The sequence below is a fragment of the Toxotes jaculatrix genome, chromosome 3 (genome assembly GCF_017976425.1).
Source record: "Toxotes jaculatrix isolate fToxJac2 chromosome 3, fToxJac2.pri, whole genome shotgun sequence".
Taxonomy (NCBI): domain Eukaryota; kingdom Metazoa; phylum Chordata; class Actinopteri; family Toxotidae; genus Toxotes; species Toxotes jaculatrix.
This window is the reverse complement of record NC_054396.1, coordinates 25,786,794-25,806,655: the sequence shown is the minus strand read 5'-3', so window position 1 is coordinate 25,806,655 and position 19,862 is coordinate 25,786,794. Positions and strand designations below refer to the sequence as shown.

General features: G+C 42.7%; 2 protein-coding genes across 3 annotated transcripts in view; both read left to right on the top strand.

Annotated features, from left to right (window-relative positions):
- Nucleotides 1-244: 244 nt before the first annotated feature.
- On the top strand, nt 245-3,324 carry rpl22 (ribosomal protein L22). The gene is made up of 4 exons (XM_041032882.1): nt 245-326; nt 710-820; nt 1,163-1,287; nt 3,147-3,324. The coding sequence occupies exons 1-4, from the start codon at nt 315-317 to the stop codon at nt 3,286-3,288; spliced, it is 390 nt and encodes a 129-aa protein (XP_040888816.1). The 5' UTR covers nt 245-314; the 3' UTR covers nt 3,289-3,324.
- Nucleotides 3,325-4,696: 1,372 nt separating this feature from the next.
- Nucleotides 4,697-19,862, top strand: part of chd5 (chromodomain helicase DNA binding protein 5) — a 33,214-nt gene continuing 18,048 nt past the window's right edge. For both annotated transcript variants that reach the window (XM_041033790.1, XM_041033791.1), the window contains exons 1-9: nt 4,697-4,807; nt 11,394-11,545; nt 16,487-16,705; nt 17,151-17,269; nt 17,844-18,085; nt 18,186-18,298; nt 18,497-18,623; nt 18,963-19,129; nt 19,519-19,737. In XM_041033790.1, coding sequence (XP_040889724.1) covers nt 4,741-4,807; nt 11,394-11,545; nt 16,487-16,705; nt 17,151-17,269; nt 17,844-18,085; nt 18,186-18,298; nt 18,497-18,623; nt 18,963-19,129; nt 19,519-19,737 — 1,425 coding nt within the window. In that variant the 5' untranslated portion in view covers nt 4,697-4,740. The remainder of the gene's footprint in view (nt 4,808-11,393; nt 11,546-16,486; nt 16,706-17,150; nt 17,270-17,843; nt 18,086-18,185; nt 18,299-18,496; nt 18,624-18,962; nt 19,130-19,518; nt 19,738-19,862) is intronic.

Below are 19,862 nucleotides of genomic sequence, written 5' to 3'. Positions count from 1 at the left end.
TTGGAAAAATTAATGTACCTCTCAGATTATAAATTTTCTGGGAACCACTTGGCCAGTAAATAAGAACGTTTAGATAGCTGGATCCGTATTTATGCCCCTGTAAAAGATAATAATGATGTTTGTTACTTTAATAGACCTAATTCCATATATTTTACGTGCAAGTTGCTGAAGGCTTAAGCTACTTTCTGCAACTGCCTCATAAGCATTCCTTAATCGAGTCCAGATGACTCGATGGGAGAGCGATCGATTGTGCGGCCGGGTATTATATTTCCTGCGCAGCCTTTCCCCCTTCCTTTTTGCTGAATGTGTCAGCCATGGCCCCGATTGTGAGTAGAGAAATTATCAAATAAACTGTATATAGGCGATATATTTTAGCTCGTCTTCAGCACTCGCAGATGTGTTTATAATTTGTGATCATAAATATTTGTGTCACTCAGAGTTTTATGCCTTTTATTTTAATTTGTTTACGGTGGCAGCGAACACCACGTTGGGCTAACTGTTCGTGCTAGCGTTAGCTAGCAGCAGCCAACGTGAAAACTGCCGCAAAGGGACATTAAAAAACAAATCTTAGGGGCAGCTAGCCACTTCACAGGATATCCTGACATAATTGGCAAATTATTTTAATGTTACCTTATCTGTTTTGAAGTTACACGTGATAGGACGGTCGTTTGTGTGAGTTTGAATAACCTTTATTTTACATATGTGCCAGAAAAAGCAGGTGGTCAAGAAGCAGGGTGGAAAGAGGAAGAAGCAGATCCTGAAGTTCACCCTGGACTGCACTCACCCTGTTGAAGATGGCATCATGGATGCTGCCAACTTTGTGAGTAGGCCGATACAGACACAAGTGACATATTGTTAAACAGTGTGCAGCGGCTGTCAGGCACAACCCCTGAGTGTCAAACACTGCTGTCAAATCAGTGGGATCAATCTCCTGAGTCACTGGAGAGGATGTTCACTGTCAGTTAAGTAGAAAGAAACTATAATCCAGTGCGGTTTGGAATGAGAACTATCAAGAACCTTTCAGTTCTTTAGAAAAGAGATAGAAACTCTCATCTATACATCATACTATTTGTTCTAAAATCCCCTATCACACAAATTCTGTACAAGGTTATGAACACCTGCTATTACTGTGTCTGACTCGCTGTGTTTTCTGCGCTTACAGGAGCAGTTTCTGCAGGAGCGTATCAAGGTGAACGGCAAAGCTGGAAACCTTGGCGGTGGTGTGGTGTCCATTGAGAGGAGCAAGAGCAAAATCGCTGTGAACTCCGAAGTTCCCTTCTCAAAGAGGTACCAAATACAGTGCAACGCTTATCTGTCAGTTTACCAGCTGGCAGAAATGTATGTTTTTGCACATCACAGATACACGAAATACTAGAGATTCTCAATCACTGCTCTGTTCTGTTTGACAAGCAGTTCTCAGGAAGTGTGCTGGCTGCTTAACTGTTTCTCCTTAGCAGCTAGTCTGAACAATAATATGAGTTTTAGCACTGATGGATTACGTGTGGTTTTTACTGAGGCTTTGTGGACGTTTTCAAGCTTAGGCTCTATTGAAGAAAAGGACTGTGTGGTAATCACCCCACAGTACTGAAGCAGTTGTTGTGAAAGCACTGTTACTAATTATTCAAGGTCTGATGTGGTCAGTACAACAGCTCTGCCCTAAATTTTACCTTTATGAACTTTAACAATGTCCAGTTTTGTTGACATTGTTGAAATGCTTAATTCAAATATGTGTTTATTATTGAGGTCATAGTTAAAGGTGGTGGTGTACATTATCTTTAGAGGAACCTGGAATTAAAGGAGCTAAATTGAATTTTTTTTAACCTTTGATTTTACGTCTGTGACGACTGTTTTCTGTTTTTTAAAATAAGGCTTATTGCCACCAAATTTGGCGATTATCGTGCCATTTGCTGCATCCCCCCCCGGGTTTTTTTTTAAACAGATTTTGCTGTTGAGCAACTTTCTGTTCTTTTTTTTAGTTCTCTAAGTACCACATAACTCAGTCTGCATGGGTCTATACCACCAGGGTGAAGTGGGAAAACGGCCCAGTCCCCCGTATTTTCCTGAACTTTGTCAAAAATGTACTGTGTAAATTAAATCATAGATATTAAATAGGTACAGCCACAATGTGGTGTGATGGCATGAAAGAAAAAGTCAAGCGATCATTAAAACAAAAAAGAAAATGAAAGGCATAAGAGAAAATGTGTAAATAAAACAATAAATAAACTAGAATGGCTTTATCCAAAGCCAATGCAAAACAAATTCAGAGCCAATATTCAAAATTAAGTCTTAAGTAGAGATAAGATTCAGCAGGGTTCAGCAGATCTCAGGCAGAGAGGGGGTCAGCAGTGGCCTATGTGTGCCTTGAAAACAAGTAATAAAAGTTTAAAATCAATTCTGAAGGCCATAGATATCTACTGCAAGGAAGCCAAAACAGAAGAAATACGATCATATTTTCTAGTTCTTGTGAGAACCCTGGCGGCAGTATTTGGAACAAGCTGGAGTCGCTGAATTGATTTCTGAGGCAGGCCACTGAATAAGAAATTACAATAGACCAACTGGCTGCAAACAAAGGCATGAATAAGGGTTTTAGTTTCCTTGAATTAGAAAGATACGATCCTAGCAATACTCCTGAGCTGACAGATGACAGTATTTGTTATGGAAATGCAGTATAAAACAGCATAGATCAAAATCAAGATTTCAGCGTTTGGAAATATTAATTTCAAATTTAAACTCATTAAAAAAAAAAAACAGTAAAATAAATACAGATACAGAGTTATGAACACCACCACCAGAGGGTGACTCTACCATTTTGATTCTTAAATGGAGCAGTTTGTATTACCAGAGGAAAAAGTAACTGGGAGATGTTTGTATTAGTGTATCTAGTGACATACAGCAGGTTGTTTGTGAGCCAGATAATATTTCATTTTTTCAGGGTTATTAAAAGAAACGGCATGACTGTGCGAGCAGTCTTAGGTGCAGCTTCCCAGTGAAAAGGCTATGAAAATTAATTTATATTATAGACTAAAAGGTTTGGTATGCTGTCCCACCCACCCCCCACCTTCACCCACTCCCCTCCTTCACCCACCCCCCACCTTCACCTACTCCCCATATTCACCCACTCCCCACCTTCACCCACCCCTTTTCAGGTACTTGAAGTATCTTACCAAGAAGTATCTGAAAAAGAACAACCTCAGGGACTGGTTGCGGGTTGTGGCCAACACCAAGGAGAGCTATGAGCTTCGCTACTTCCAGATCAACCAGGATGAGGAGGAGGAGGAGGAAGATTAAACCTGACACCACTTTTAATAAAATTTTCTAAAGCGAGAAGCAAAACTGTGTCTTCATTACAATTTGCTCACCGGGCGTCACATACAACACAGCTGTGCAACAGCAAAGTACATACCAGAGCTGTGAACATACACTGCTTTACTCTGTTGTTAGAATTTTTTTAAAAATTATTTAGATTTAGATGCATAATAAAACAATCCAAATGAAACGGTTCAACATTTATGCTTTACATTTTTAGTTAAAAAAAAAAAACGTTTGTTGGTACCTTTATCTGAGTTGGGATGTCCAGTGAGAAAATTTTCTTTCGCTTTTGTGCAGAAATCGGCACCAACAAACATGAACATAAAATTTAAAAGTACTAACCATTAAGCTGGAGATGTCGAATAAATGGGCCACACGTAAATAAAATACAGTTTTAAGAACAATCACAGTGAAAACTCAACTTCAGTAAGTGCAGTGGATGTGCACTTCAAGCTCTTGATTTGTGTATCTCGCTGCATTAAGTGAAGCTGAAACTCATGCTCTCTGTGGTGAGCTCTCTGTGGGGCATCCTGTGTTACAGCTGTGGTAACCTTGACAACAGTTAGACCACTGGCAGTCAGGACTCCTCTCAGCATGCCGTCATTAGGCTGCACTTGTGTATGTGTGTGTGTTTTTTGGGTTTTTTTTTTTTTTGGTCTGGGAAAAAACGGAAGTTTACAAAATCAAGAAACTAATTTTGAGTGTGGACATTCCCGCCTGGGGTTTTAGGCGTTGACTAAAAGTGAGGATTGATCCCCCCCCCCCCAAAAAAATAATGTTGATTGGAATAAATATTTTCACCTCACGTAGAAAACAAATAGTTTTTTTTTTCTTCCCCTACAGACAGACTTCATATCTGGGGGAAAGGTTATGAGTGAACAGTGAAGCAGCTGTGCGAGAAAGCGGGAGAAGTTTCTGTCAATTCTCTGGACTTCCAAAGGGAAATGGGCAGGCGACAGGCGCGGGAGAGTATCCGCCTATTAGCGGCACATGGCGCTGCCGCACGGTGTGTGTGTGTATGTTTTTTTTTTTTTTTTTTTGAACACTACTAGTTTAAGTGGTAACTAGGAGAGCATGACTAACTAGTTGTGGGTGAAATTATGGGATGCATCGTCATGGCAACAGACCAGACGTCACAATCTGGGCATGTGTGTTCCATTTTTGTCTTTCTTATTTTTCAGACTGGAAGACCTGGATAGAGATCAGTGCAAAAAAAAAAATTATATATAAATGATTTTTTATTTTTATTCCTGGAGAGAAAGCGCGAGAATCACAGGCCAAAAAAAAAAAAATTAAATTTTTTTTTTTTTTTTTAAACTGAGCGACGAATACATTTCTTTTTGGGTGAAGAAAGAGACTGGGCTGCGGCGTCTGGAGGGTTAACTTTCTGTATTCTCAGCCTAAAAGGGGTTTGGGGGCTATGAGATAAAGATGCCGGGGTCGCTGAGTAATGAAGACGAGGGACAAGACGACATGGATTTTGAAGACGATATGCCAGGTGAGGGAAAGGGGGGAGGCGGGGTGTCCTTCAGATTATTTTGCGCCGCTACGCCTTGAATGCGGGGAAAAGGGCTTGTCCTGCGTTCCTGAGACCAGAGAGGAGGAGGAGGAGGGGTGGGGTGCAATAAGCAGAGTCATGCTATTATTTTTTTGCACGACCTAGTGTCTTTAAGGTGGGAACAGGTTTTTGGATTTGCCTCCGGCTGTCCTCGCATCCAGCCTGATTTTGGGGCAAACCTTGCTGCATGGTTTCTGTGGGCTGTGTGTGTGTTTTTTTTTCACCCCCTGTCTTTCACAGGCTGCATGCGTGTACAAGTGAATGGCTTTACCTTAAGTCCAGAAACACAAGTTTGGGTCAGAGAGCTGTTTAAAACCGTGACAGTGAATTCGGTGTCGTGTCAGCGCGCTTTGTGGTCATTTTTTGTCCTTCGGAGTTAATGTGTGCATATGCTTTTAAGTAGAAATGGGCTACAGTGACAACATCCGTGTTCATTTTGTGGAAGATGCGCTGCTGTTTCCACTAGTGATCGGGAGGCTGCTTCAACTTTAATTTTTTTTTTTTTTTGTTTGTATGTGTGTGTGTGTGTGTGTGTGTCCCAGCACTGCATGGCCGCAGAGGTGTGAAAGCCACGTGTAGGCTACAGTAAACAGTGCTTACCGAGTCTTTTGCCTCGGCTCTGACCACTGTGGATGACCGTGGTTGGGTCACCAACATCCCTTCGGCTCTAACCCACATTCTTGACTTGCAGCTCATTCAGTTCACACAGTGGCTTCACGCAAGCCAAATCTGGGCAGTATTTCTTCTGGCTGGAAAATTAATCTGTCAGCCACTCTGGCAATGGACCAGCTGTAGTGTACATGTCATTTTCTCTCCTCAGAAAGCAAGTCACAGGAGATGTTAAGATTCCTTAATTAACGACCTGTACACAAGAAGGCACTTGGCAGATCATGGCCATTTTGTTTTCTTTTGACTAATAAGTTTGTCAGTCTTTGTGGCAGGTGTCCCGGCACCCAATGACTCTCTGTCCTAAAAATGAGCCTGTACCTGGTGAAACAGGTAAAACACATGATCAGTTGGGGGAATCCCAGTCATAGCGTTATGTTGTCTAAATTCTGTTTTCTAAGTAGTATGAAAAAAAAATTCTTGATTGCTGCATGATGGCTTTAGCTCCACTGTTGATAATATAAACCAGTGTTGGGAGTAGCTGTTTGTCATAGCTGGCCTGCCTGTATCACATGTACTTAAAGTGCTAACTGGGGTGTCTGTGTCATGTGCAGCCAGGAGCTAGATTCATCAAAATCTAAATCTGTCTCAGTCAAACCAAGTCTTAAATTGCTAAGGATCTGTTTCCTGGGCCAGTGTGTTGGGACCTGATATGCCCTGCTGTTACACCTGTACTGGGCAGAAAGGGCAGGAGTCTTTATAACACTGCATTGTGTCAGTTTGTCCAGTGCAGCCAATAGATTGACACATTTACTTTTTTTTTTCCGGTCTACCCCTGCAGCTTGCTCTGAGCATCAGATTATTTGATGGTTTGATGTCAAGGGCAAGACTGAAAAAAATGCAGCTTCGTCCTCTATTTCACTTTCGCATCACAATGTGGAAAAGTTTCCTGCTTTTAACAAAATATTGAGTAGGAATTTGCATGGGAGCAAAAAAAATTCAGCCACCTCTAATTAAGTGCTGCTCAATGATACTGTGTTTTACAGAATACATAATAGAGAAAGTGTTCAGTTTTTAGAAATGAGGATAGCTTTTTGGTTTGGGATACAAACACTGCAGCGGCACAAGGTAACATTTTTATTTATTTTTTGACAAAATGATTAAAAAGCCTTTGCAGAATCACACTGGCTTGGTTTTGTCATTTGCTGCCATGGCAGTGGTTTAACTGTCTCAAAAATTTAATGAGCAATTGACATACGGCAGAGTTGCCATGGTGCATTTTCTGCTCATTTCTCATGCTTGTTTTCAAGGTCTTGAACCTTTAAAGCTGACATACTTTGTATCACTGTTACAAAAAGGAGGTATATTAATTACATCAAGTACATCATTACTTGGTATTTAGGTTTTAGAGAATGTCTTTGTCTGTTACATATGGACTGAGCATACTGTGGAAAAAAGCGTCGTTCATGCACGACAATGCCTCGCATATGATACCAACATATAATACCAACGCAGCATACTTGTTAGCTTCAATGTGGAGGGTGTGAAGCAGGGAGAGAGAAGAAGAAGACAGACAGAGAGAGGGGAGGGAAGGGAAGGGGAGAAACATGGAGAAGTGTTGAGAGCAGTTGGGGCATCATCTATGACTGCCAGCCGTAGCCTGGGGGAGAACACAAGCACTGATGCGTGTCCCCAATAACCCAGGGGGTTGGTTAAACATGTATGAGGAAGGAAAGGTGCAATTGATTATGGAAGGCGAGTGAAGATATGTGAGTTGTAATCCGGTTTTAAAAATCCAAAATATGTCATGTGTCAGTCAAAACGGCTTTACAATTTTTTTTTATTTTTTATAAATATGTAAGTGGAACTCTAAAACACTGCAATCCCTTATGCAGTGGAGCATAAATGTAGTGAAAATCAGACACAATGACTTGTATTTACTAATGAAGATTTTTGCTGATAAATTAAGACATCCTCACTGTTCTGACTGGTGTATAGTATCGGTCGTTAATGTCTTTGCTGTCTTTTTTATTTTACCTTATCACCTCACTGACTATGATGAAGTGATGCAGATCCATTGTTATGCTGCTGATACAGGAAGCAGTTTTCAGAAACAGTTTACGACCTCCATCAACAGACATCAAAGTGACAGACAAGGTCAGGAATCCAGATCAGATTTTTCCCCGACATCAAGACGCTTCCATGCAATTAAAACGCAACAATGCAGAAGCACATAGGGGAACTTTAGACCCCTAAATGCTTTCCTATCACAGCTTTTATTTGCTGTGGCGCATAAAGTGTCCTAATTCCCTTTGTTTCACTCTGGGTGCTTACACTGTCACAGATTGTTCCATTGTGTTTTCTGTTTTAATTGTTTTGTTCTTCCCTGAAATTGAAAGATTATCATGGGCTTTTGTGTGCCTACAAATGTTATCCCCAATTGGAAAGGGGTCTATTTTTGGATCCCTCATTGTGAAAGTTGACACCATTTTTTCCTGCTGCGTGTGCACGTAGCTTAAGCACGAAAGATGCCTCTTTTTTAATGTGTGTTTGCACATGAGCAGTATTGCATTCTGGTCTGTTTTATATATGCTTTCTGTTGCACATGTTATGATCTTGTGCATACATTGTCTATAATAGATATGATTTTAATGATGCCATTTGGGCTTTATCTTTCCATCACTTTGATGATCACATTTTCTAATAATAGTCTATGAGTATCTTTGTCTGAAGCCGTTTGAGGCCTGAGCTATAAGCACTCAATCAATGAAGAAAGGAAACCCTTTGGCTCTGGCTCGCCTCCGTCGTGGCAAGAAAAGCTGGGCAACATTAAGTGGGTATTTCCACACAGGGGCCAACAGAGAAAGGGCTAATGCGCTTTCCAGTAAACTCTAGCTTCCTCACTTGGGAGTCGCTTATGAATCTCCCTTCTAATGGGTCAGTCCAGTGGCCAAGCCCTTGCAGGAAGGTCAGAACTGTGTCTGTGCCATCCGTCTGCACTTTACAGAAGGTCTGTGTGCCAAGTGGAGCTTTGGTCCTCTTTCTAACGGAATCTGGTGCCAGACCTCTCTGTGCCACATGACTGAGCGACCTCCCCCCCCTTCCAACACCTGGCACAGCCTGGTTCACTCACCAAGCAGAAAGATTATCGTTCCCCTGATGGCTTTCCCTTTGGGGACTTCACAGGCTATTTAATGTAGGCAGGGTTGGGATTATAAGGCAATGCAGGTGTTAAGCACAGACATGTTCTTCAGTGAACTGCATTGCTGTCACACCCTCTTACAAATAAGATCCATTAGTTCATCCATTAGACCAATATTTATATGTTCAATATTTTTGTTAGATTTTTTTTTTACAGAGTCTAGCAGCACCATGAGGCTGCACCTTAGGCACAGCGGTACTTTAAATAAATGCTAATGTCAGCAAGCTAACATGCTCACAATGAAAATGCTATACATGCTGAAGTTTAGCAGATATATTTACCATATTTACCATTTTAGTTTAGCATGTTAGCATGGCAACATTTGCTAATGACCACAAAACACAAGGGAAGGTGGGATCATCAAAGTCAATTACAATTTATTTTATTGGACACGCAAAGTTTTCTCCCAAATTTCCAAGGAATGCATCCAATAGAATAGTTGTTGATTCATTCAAAACCACAAATGCCAAAATCATGATGGTACTAGACTAGAAGTTAAGAGAAAACAACATCTGGTAGCCATGAAAATCTGTACAAAATTTTATGCCAGTCCATCTGGTACCAGAGCGGCGGACTAAACAGCATTGCCATCCCTAGAATCAAAAGGACTATGTCCAGTTTGCTCAAAATGAATTAGGTGTGGTTGAACTTTTAGACCCTACATCAGAGATACCACTTCACCACTGTCAAGCCTGAGTGATTTATTGTACAGGAAGCAGAGTAAGGGACACACGGTCCAGCATCATCTGGCATATCTAATCAGCGATGTGTGGTCAACCTGTCAGTCATAGTTCACTCATAGAAAGAAAGGGTGCAGAGTGACGGACTGTGTGCTTTGTGTAATCCAGCACGGGCTCAATCTGCATCTGATCTATGTCATCATCTGTGCGTCAAAGAGAGATGTGAGGTTCGCAGTGTTGCCATCATAACTTGCCTGGCAGGCAGCTAACATACATCTGAGGCATAAAAGAGCTCCCTGTATGAGATACTGAATACGTAAACTCAAGGCTTTATTTAGAAAAAGAAAAATAAAGGGGAGAGAAGCACGTGTGTCTGTGCTTGAGGTAGAAAGAAAGAAAGAATGGGTTGGCAAAGCAGCAGAAAAACCAGGTAGATAGATATTTAAAACATTAAAGTCTGCGTTTTAGTGATGGTGTATGTGCTTTTTTCGACGCCTATTGACTCAAACTTACTATTTCCATTTTTACATGAGCACTGTTAAATTTTAAGGTGATTAATACCAGTTATAAATGTTGTCAGTCAAAGCTTTATTATTAAAATTTTGGGCACATAAAGCACAAGTTACCCCCAATTAGCACTAAAGAAAGGGTGACACATTTCATCTGGTGGACAGAAGAAACACAATGAGCCTGACAGTGCCACCGATTAAAGCTTTGAAGTCACTGATCTGTACTGTGTGTGTGTGTGTGTGTGTGTGTGTGTGTGTGTGTGTGTGCGCACGTGGGATACCTCCTGCTAGCTTTGCTAAATAGAGGATAAGTGGTTGGTGAGGTTTGTGTGTCTACTACACAGGAATCCCTCCTCCCCAATCTCTCACTCCAGCTACCCAGGGGAGTGGTAGACTGCAGGGCTAGTGTTGGCTGATTGACTCTGATACATGTGCTGCATATTTCATGCCCTCCAGTCTGTCTGTGTGAGACGCAGAGAGCGAGGGAGACACGCAGATAGATAGACTGAAAGAGACAAAAAAGACAGTCGGAGACACAGAGGGAGAACGAGATCAGATCGACCTTTAGAGGACGGTTGCGTCCTGCGTGTGTATTTCTCTGTGTGTCTCTTTATAGTGATGTATTGTTTGGGACTGTCTCTCTCTCCCTTACTTACTCCTCTGTGACCCGCCATGGCATCAGTGAAGTCTGCTGCGCTCAGCAGTCAGCACGTTTGTACACAGCAGCTTTGAGACAGTACAGCTGACAACCAGCAGCAGGTCGCTTTAGTCCCAGCAAGCATTAAAGGCAGAAGATATGCTCAGTATACCTCAGTGGTCCTCCAGGGAGTTCCCATTTAGCGGCAGGGCAGGCACTCCATCTATTTGCGCTTTGACGGTTAAAGTTGATCCACACTCAATGATGTGTGATTATGAGGTTTATTTTGCCAAGTGCTCCTGTTGGCCTGACACCAATTCATCATTCTTATTTCTGAAAAGCGGCTAACTGACTTTGCTGTATCTTCACTGTGTAGTAGACTGACAACTGAGGATTATTTTCGTTAGGGATTATTGTATTTCTCTCTGTCTTTTTGATTAATCCTTTTGTCTGTTAAGTGTAAATTGTGAAAAATTCTCATCACAGTTCCCCAAACTGTAGGTGATGACTTCACATTGCTTGTTTTTATCTAACCAACTGACCCAACAGTGTACAATGTAGATTATAAAACTGAGAAAAGATGCAAACTCTTATATTCTTGATGCTGGAACATGTAAATGACTTAGAGGAATAATCAATTATCAAAAATTGTTGTCAGTTAATTTCCTGTCAATCGACAAATTGATTGACATTTCAGCACTACAGTGTGCAAGCCAAACTGCATTTGTCAGTATAAAGATTCAGGCTAATTACAAACTAAATTGGCTGTAAAGTCGACAAACTCAGCGGCATAAGCCAAATTTCCAAATTTATCATCTTAAGCACTCTGTGCACAGTATACTACCTTATGTTGCTAAGCAGATATGTTTTTGTGTCTCTTGAATGTGTCCAGATGAGGATGACGAAGGTGAGCGCAACACTGTTCCCCTCACGCCCCTTGACAGCTTCTTCTCTGATGACGACTCCCTCAAGCAACAAAAGAAGAAGAAACCCAAAAAGATGAAAGAGGGAAAAATGCCCAAAGTTAAGAAGAGGAAAAAGGAGGTAAGGTGTAATTCTCACTCAACACCATCTGTTGTGACCTTGGACACAACAGCTTGGCAGGCATTTTGGCTGAAGCGGTACTCCGCAGTCTCTATTTCTCAACCCATCACTCTTTTAATGTCTCTGCAATTGGATCAGAGGTGTATTTTGGCTGCAGAACTGCCTCTGTAATCTAAATGAGAGGCAGTGGACTGTCTCAGGCTTAGGGGAGGTTGGCAGCAGTGTCACCGCTATTGCCAGTGTAAGCTGTGGGCACCAAGTGCCAGTTTAGAGTGTAGATTTGTGCCTGTGGTGCTGGTGCTGATGGCAGGGACTGTGGGTCAGAAGTACAGAGTCTGTGCCAAGCTAGCAGGGGCAGTCAGTGCTGTGACAGAGCGGCTTTGACAGTAGAGTTTCTCCAGCCTTCAGTCTCCAAGATTTAGACAACAGGTCAGAGGTTTGAACTGCTCTCAGCTCCGACACTAACTGACTTTATTTAACCAGATTTGTTATGTTGGAATTACTAATCCAGCTGTTAAAGCGATCCTTCGTTGAGCAGCAGCGACTGTGGTCACAAAGTGGCAATTATGGGATGATGGTGAATGCTAAAATGTAGTGTACAGTAGCTCAAGCTGAGAAGATTCATAAAGTCAGGCTGTAGCCGCAAAAAACCCAAAGTGTACAAGCAAGGGTGTGTTTTAGTCTTAATGAATTCATCCTTTTAATTGTAAGAGGAATAAATGTGAGACAAGTGTCACATAGTGTTGCTTTAAAGTTGCTAATAAGATATCTTATTGAAAAGAAATCTTTTCTATTTATTTAATCTCTCACTTATGCTTCACTTATTTGCCATGTTCTCAGGGCTTGACCATAACAAGTTACTAATGCAAATGTGTTAGCAAACAATTGCCATTGTCATCAGAAGTCATTTTGAGTCGTTTTTCCGTCCACCAGAGGAATATTTGTCCAATTAGCACTGTTTTGGTCTCCACCAACTTCTAATGAAACATCTGGCTCATTAGCTGCTAAATTCACACCATATGTTCGCCGGTTATCTTTGTCTGTTCGTCCTTTGGTGCTTGGCAGGTAGTGTGTATAGGTAGCAACATTTCCTTTTCAAAAAAAGCTGCAGGAAACAGTGTTGGTAAGAGCAAAGTTTCAGTATTGTGTTGAGGCATGTTTTTTTATTACATCTGTCTCCGTACCTGTACCTAATGTAAATCATGCGTGCTCCAGAACTAAATATCTTAGGCTGACACTCTTAATCAGGTTACAGAATCTACAGGTTTGACCTAAGAGAGGTTAAATGCTCTGCATAGCCGAAGATAACTCCATTTCTGCGATAATTATCAGTGGGTTTGTCTCTTTGAGTGACACCTTTTAGATTACACATTGTCATTTGCTTTGCCGTTAATATATGATATTGATTAGAGAGGCTTTGAGGAAAAAAAAGGGCAGCATCGCATGAAGTGAACTCTCATGTTTTCCGGAAAAGTCTCATCAAGCTTTACTCCTGAAAATTTAGCCAAACCCAGAAGCTGTAATAATTTTTTATTCAGTGATTACAGGAATTCACTGTATTCCCAGCGCGTTTCCCGCCTGTGCTGGCGACGGCTTTAACAGTGTCAGTGACATAGCCAGGATGTTCCCCTCTGCTGGGTGGAGATGCCAGCAGTGCTGTGAGGAGCTTGGCTGGCCAGGCTGCCACCCGGCCCTTTGGCTGCTTGTGGTAAACACTGAGCTCTGGGTCTCACTGAGCTAATGAGGGGGGGACTCCCTCTGACACTCTCCTCTCTCCTCTTTCACACACACACACACAGACTCTGCTCTGTATTCTCCTCTTTCTTCCTTCTCCTCTCGTCTCGCATGCATCACCTCACTTTGCCTTGATCGTGTTGCCGCTGCTTTTGTTATTGCCTGCTTTTTTTCCTTTCTTTCTTTTTCTTTCCCTCTTTCTGTCCTCCCTATTATTCCTTTCTTTCTTTCCTCCCTATTATTTCTTTCTCTCTCGCTCTCCCACTGAGGAGCTGCCACTGCTGTAATTCACTTCCAATCACTCCCCAAAGGTTGGTGTCAGACAGGGGCCAAAAGTCAATTGGGGTCAGAGACTGTCAGTGGCACATCCCAGTCTCAGGTCAGAGCTAATGGTGGGAGGAATGGTAGCCAGGGAGAGACAGTCTTGCCTTCTTTCTCTCGTCTGCCGTGAAACAAAGAAGCTGTATAGACATGAAAAAAAAAAAATCTACCAAATCAAGGGAATCTCAGTTTATAGAGAGCAGCTAATTTTATTGGAAGAAGAAGAGGCTACAGTCTGGCCACAGTAAAACCTCTGTGAAGCTGTGAGGGAGCTGCGTGTAGCTTTAACGTTTTGCTGAAATAGTCACTTTGAGATGAGCCTCTGTCTTGTTTTTATAAGTTCAATATCCTCTTCGGGATTGTGAGTCAACAGAGAGCTGTTGCTGATTTCTGAGTAAAAAGAAGAGGCTGTTGCTTTGGATCCATAAAGACTTTTCACAGCAGTATTTTTTCTTGTTGAACTAGATTTTATTGAATATCCCGTTCTACGCTCATTTCACATTTTCTGTGGCATCCTCTGCAATCTCCCTGAGGCAGAGCCATTATGGGGAAGCATCTAATTTGATTACATTATCAGCACTTATCTGATTTTCTTCTCTCTGAAAGTAGAGACACCCTCTTTGTTGCTGCCAGTGTCCTCTTTGGTCCTGTGATGTGTGTGTAACATTGAACTCTGGGGCCACGGTGAGGTTGTTGCACACTTCCACCTTGTCTTTGCAGTTGCTCTCAACAGTGGCTCTGCTTCTTTGCTTTTCCCTCCTCCATCTCCACCCCCACTCCCATCCCCCATCCACAATCTTCAATTTACTCTCTCTCTCTCTCTCCCTCCCTCTCTTTCTCTCTCTCTCTCTCTCTCCTTCTTCTTATGCATAAATGAGATTTGTCTAGACGGGTGCTGGAGCACCAGCTCTGCAACCACAGGCCTCTGCATAACAAGCTCGTTATGCAAACGTGTCTGATTGGATGGCGCGGTTCCATTGGCTGCCACTGTGATAGAGAGTGTGTGTGTGGGGGGGGGGGGGGGGGGGGGGGGGGAGAGTGGCAGGATAGAAAGAAAGAGTGAGAGAGAGAAAAAAGGGGGAGCAGTTAAGAGAGAGAGTGAGAGAGAAAATAATGTGGGGGGGGGTTATGAGATGTGAAGGAGAGAAAGTGAGAGAAAAGGAAGGCGTGCGCGGGGGGGGGGGGGGGGGGCGGTGAGCTATGGGAAAGAAAGAGAAAACTAGGAGGAGAGAGAGAGAGAGAGAGAGAGAGAGAGAGAGAGAGAGAGAGAAAGAGAGCTAGAGCCAGACACTGCTCAAATTTGGTCACCATGGCAACACAGCCAGGCTGCTGGTAGGGTTGGCGGGCGCTGCGGCAACGTGAGCCTTTCCACTGCGCTACAGAGTAAAACGCCTGCAAGTCTCTCCATGGATCCACACAGGCCTGCTGAGCAACAGGCAGTGAGCAGAGCACAAAGCTGCTGTGCACTAATTCACTCCTTGGCATGTGCACACGCGTGTTCACGCACAGATGTACACATACCATACATCCGCACGTACAAAGACGCACACACACAAACGCTCGTGGACAGAAACACCGCACACAAAAAGAGATATTAAAAATATTATCACAGTAACACAAAAAGAATTAGGCGTACACACATATCACATGCACAGACGGGAGGCGACACACATGCATGCAAACGCACAAACCCGCTACAAAAATGCATCTCTAGATTAAAGGAAAGAGAAGAACACCCGTTCAGAAAACATACATATCGATACACGCATAGAGAAATAAAAATTAACATGCACACACAAATAATTAGGTGAGAGGCGTGTAACGAGAGAAACAGCAGATACTTTCCCCTCTCCCTGTCTCTTACTCATACGCACACACACATACTTTCATGAGCACGCACCAGTGAATTTGTTCATATGCAACACTCTTGATCACATAAACAACACCTGTTAACTGTTAAATCCATATAGCCTTCCAGATGTCTCATATTAAACAGGCAGGACGCAGCTCGGTCTACACATCAGCTCTGAGCTGTGATTGGCTGCGCCGCCTGAGGTGTTCTGCTCCTTGGTTTAGTTTGTTGTCGAAGCGTGTGTGAAAGGTGAACGTGCCTCTGACCTGAATCCTCATCAGCTCGCCACTAACTGTTGACATAATGGAATAATTCATATATTTCATCACAGGCAGAGGAATTATAATGTTAGCAAAACAGTGACACTTTGCAATGATGTAATTTAATTTATGCAAATGCCATCAAATAGAAGCTTTTATCCAAAGTGCTTTATAGTATACTGACAGCATATGTTTTTAGCGTGGGTGGCCTCTGTGGGAGCTCTAATCTCTAACCCTGGCAAAATTAATGCCATGCTTATTTGCCCTGTTATTGAGTTTCATATTTTAATTATTCCACTTTTTTTTTTTTTATTATCAGTAGATATCAATGAAATTCTGTCTCCGAAGACGGCTCTTAGCTTGAGACAGATTTCCTTTGTGTCACCGGTGGAAGAATCCACACCATAAATTCAGTTGAGATCCAGGAATCTGGCTTTGATGCTGGCTTCAGTCAGCCGCAGTCGTGTCCTGAGGTAGAGCTGAAGCAAGATTCAGATTCTACCAGTTTGCATTTACAAAAATAGCAGTTTGGCAGGAGCTCTCGACTACATCAAAGCAAGGCTGCTATGGTGAAGTTTTCATTCAGCAAAAATAAAGCTGGAGTTTTGTGAAGGTGTATGTTAAACAAATCTTTGTCTGCTGGAAAATGAGCAAGATCAGTGAATGCCATATGCCTTTCAATATGCTCGTGTCCTGCTGCCGATTACCACATAAACAAGCGTGTTCATTTATTTGTACTTGTAATGTTTGTGTGTCCATCTGCAAATGCCTCAGGGAGGAATTCAGGCGAGAGTTGATAGCGACCTGGAGGAGACTTCAGAGGTGGAGGAGGAACGGGAACGTCCAGAAATAGGCTCTGAGAGCGAGAGCAGCATGTATGGCCCCACCAAAAAGAAGAAGAAGAAACCGAAGGAGAAGAAAGAGAAGAAGCCCAGGAAGAAGAAGAGAGATGAGGAAGATGATGACGATGACGATGATGATGGTAACATGAAAGTAAGTCAACGTCCGTTAGTTTCAATAATTTTAAATCGATCATCTCACATCATCATCATCATCTGATAATCTAATAGTGATAATAATACTGAATTTATGTGCTTCACATACACTAAGGTTCCCAGTATTATTAAAGGTTTCATTAATATGAACCACATTACATTAGTTGGTAAAAATATTCCATGTGCAACACACAAAAGAGTTCACAGAAAGCTTACAAATATGTTGTTTTCCAACGATGAAGCAAATCCTAAAAAACGTTTTGTCCTAATTCACTTTAAAGACCCAGAGATCAAAAAGAGTCCTTTGGTTTTATTATTTAGGCGCGCCATCCTTAAAAGTGGTGTGGATGATAAGTGGTTACTATTTATTCAACATCAATATTTTATTTAGTAAACATCCTTTAACATATGTGTGTTGAGTTCTCTCATCTGTTTTCCCTTAGGAACCCAAATCATCCAGCCAGTTGATGCAGGAGTGGGGTCTTGAAGATGTTCAGTACGGCTTCACCGAGGACGACTACAAAACCATCACCAACTACAAGGCTTTCAGCCAGTTCCTCAGGCAAGCATCTAATTTTGTGTCTGGATTCTCTTCCTATGTTAAACTGCTCTGTTTTGTTTCTGTTTCTGAGGATTGTCGGAGCACCTCTCTGAGAGACTTCCAACAAAAACTCCACAGTGAGTCTATAGCGCGGTGTGACGAGCAAACACTGCTCTTTTTGTTTGAGCTAGAAAGCTCGGCTGTTGGTATAAAGAGTCTGTCTCACCTGGGGCTGTCTGGCTCGGCTAAGCCTCTGCTCCGACAAAGTGGAGCATGAGCTCCTGCAGTGCCCCCTGTGAGTAGTCAGCTGCTTACTGGATGCCTGTGACAGCCGGGAGGCTCTGGGACTCGGCGCTCTGACCCACTATCTTTCACAGGCCAACGTGCCAAACCTCAAGCTGTTGCCTGACAAATCACAAACATGACATACACACTGCAAAGCAGGGAGAACAAAACTTAAGGGCCAGTGGGGTGTCAGCAAATCAAGACCCTGCTCCCTCCGGTGCTAAGGGAAGTAGAAATTACATCAACAGGAATGAAGGGTGACATAATAAAGCTGCTGTTGTTGTCTCCTCTCCCCCCTGGTTTTACTCAGGCCTCTCATTGCCAAGAAGAACCCGAAGATTCCCATGTCAAAGATGATGACAGTGTTAGGGGCCAAGTGGCGAGAGTTCAGTGCCAACAACCCGTTCAAAGGCGCATCTGCCACCGCCGTGGCCGCCGCTGTGGCTGCCGCTGTGGAAACGGTTACCGTGGCACAGCCAACGTCTGTCAGCAGCAGCCAGCCGAGCTCTCAGCTGGGGCCAATCAAAAAAGCCAAAACCAAAGAGGGAAAGGGTAAGGCCTGGTGAACTGTGACAGAACGCATATTTTTAGAAATGACAGAAAGAATACCACTTTGTTAACTTGTCTGTTTGTCTGGTCCTTTGTGTCTCAGGACCAGGAGTTAGAAAGAGAAGCAAGACTGTGAAGGAGGTGAAGAAGAAACCGAAGCCGAAGAAGACCAAATCAAAGTCGGGCCAAAGTGGGAAGAAGAAGAAAGCGTCCTCGGTACGCTGTGTTTTTTTTTTTTTTTTTTTGCAGCGCTGTTTTCCCTCAGTTCATTCATCCTCTCAGCTTCTCTGCCAGTGTATATTTTCAATGACATGAAAGTGACCAGACTGTTGATTGTGTTTCCTGTGAAAGTTGGTTTATTTCCATTCTTTTGTGCAGCTCTGAGCTCTCAAGTTTGTGCGTATGCTTTTCCAGAGTGAGGAAGACTTCCTGGAGGAGTCCGACTTTGATGACATCAGCATCCACAGTGCCTCCGTGCTTTCTGATACCTCGGGGGCTGCCACCAAGAAAAAGGCCCGACGTGGGCGGAAAAAAAGGAAAAGTATGTTTACTGTCTACGCTCGCCATGCTCTGTGGTGTGTTATTTTCCCTCCAAAATCCCAATGAAATCTCTGAGTACCAGACTGTTTGATTATGGATAACAAGGAAATTAAGATGTACTTTTTTTTTTAAAGCTTTATTTATTCTGGAAATGTTCTCTGAACGTTCTTTCTCAGCAGTTATTGCCCTCACACATGAAGACTCAGTCATATTCAGAGGCAGCTCGGTATAATGTGTAAATTGTTTAAATCTAACGCAGCTTGTTACTGAGCAGCTTCATTCAAGCGATGTTCTGTAGAAAGGAATTACCTGTGTTTACCTTTTCCTTTACCTTCTCCAGAGGAAGACGGTGATGGCTATGAGACAGATCACCAGGACTACTGTGAGGTTTGCCAACAGGGTGGAGAGATCATATTGTGTGACACCTGTCCCAGAGCGTACCACCTGGTCTGTCTGGACCCGGAGCTGGAAAAGGCCCCAGAGGGCAAATGGAGCTGTCCGCACTGTGTGAGATGATTAGTTTCATATATAAACTAAAAATTCCCTTTGTGTCTTGTTGGTTATCAGTATTCTGTGTATGTGTAAAGCCAGTCAGGGTCAACTTATTGCCTCAAAGTCTATAGCCTTTTATGCTATAGTGCATAATAGGTAAGTCAAGACAACAAAGCTTTGATCATGCAGCCTTTTGGTCTCACAACTCCAATCTGTTAATGAGGTTGTCTCTATATAAAGAGAAACACCAAAAAAAAAAAAAAAACTGTAAATGTCATATGTCTGAATGTGTCCTTGTAGTAATGATGTGGATCAGCATTATTTTACAAACAGAAAAGGTGGGCGAACTTAATTTAGAGCTCTTTAACCTGGCTACAACCATTTGTGCAAACTGCTTCTCTCAGGAGAAAGAGGGAATCCAGTGGGAGGCCAAAGACGAAGAGGACGATGAGGAGGAGGCCGCAGGTGAGGAAGAGGATGACCACATGGAGTTTTGCAGGGTGTGTAAAGATGGAGGAGAGCTGCTGTGTTGTGACACCTGCCCATCTTCCTACCACATCCACTGCCTCAACCCGCCTCTCCCGGAGATACCCAACGGGGAGTGGTTGTGTCCTCGATGCATGGTGAGTTGAGGCTGTGTACAGATCTCAGTCTGTGCTACTTTTGGAATAAAAGGTCAAAAAAAATGTGTGCAACTCCTAATAAATGTGTATTTTACAATTTCCTTCAAATGTACCTGTTCTTGAAT

Bases quoted from the DNA above. Each gene is read 5' to 3' on its own strand.
- rpl22 (XM_041032882.1), top strand. The intron at 821-1,162 runs GTGAGTAGGCCG...CTGCGCTTACAG, and splicing joins TCATGGATGCTGCCAACTTT to GAGCAGTTTCTGCAGGAGCG. The intron at 1,288-3,146 runs GTACCAAATACA...ACCCCTTTTCAG, and splicing joins GAAGTTCCCTTCTCAAAGAG to GTACTTGAAGTATCTTACCA.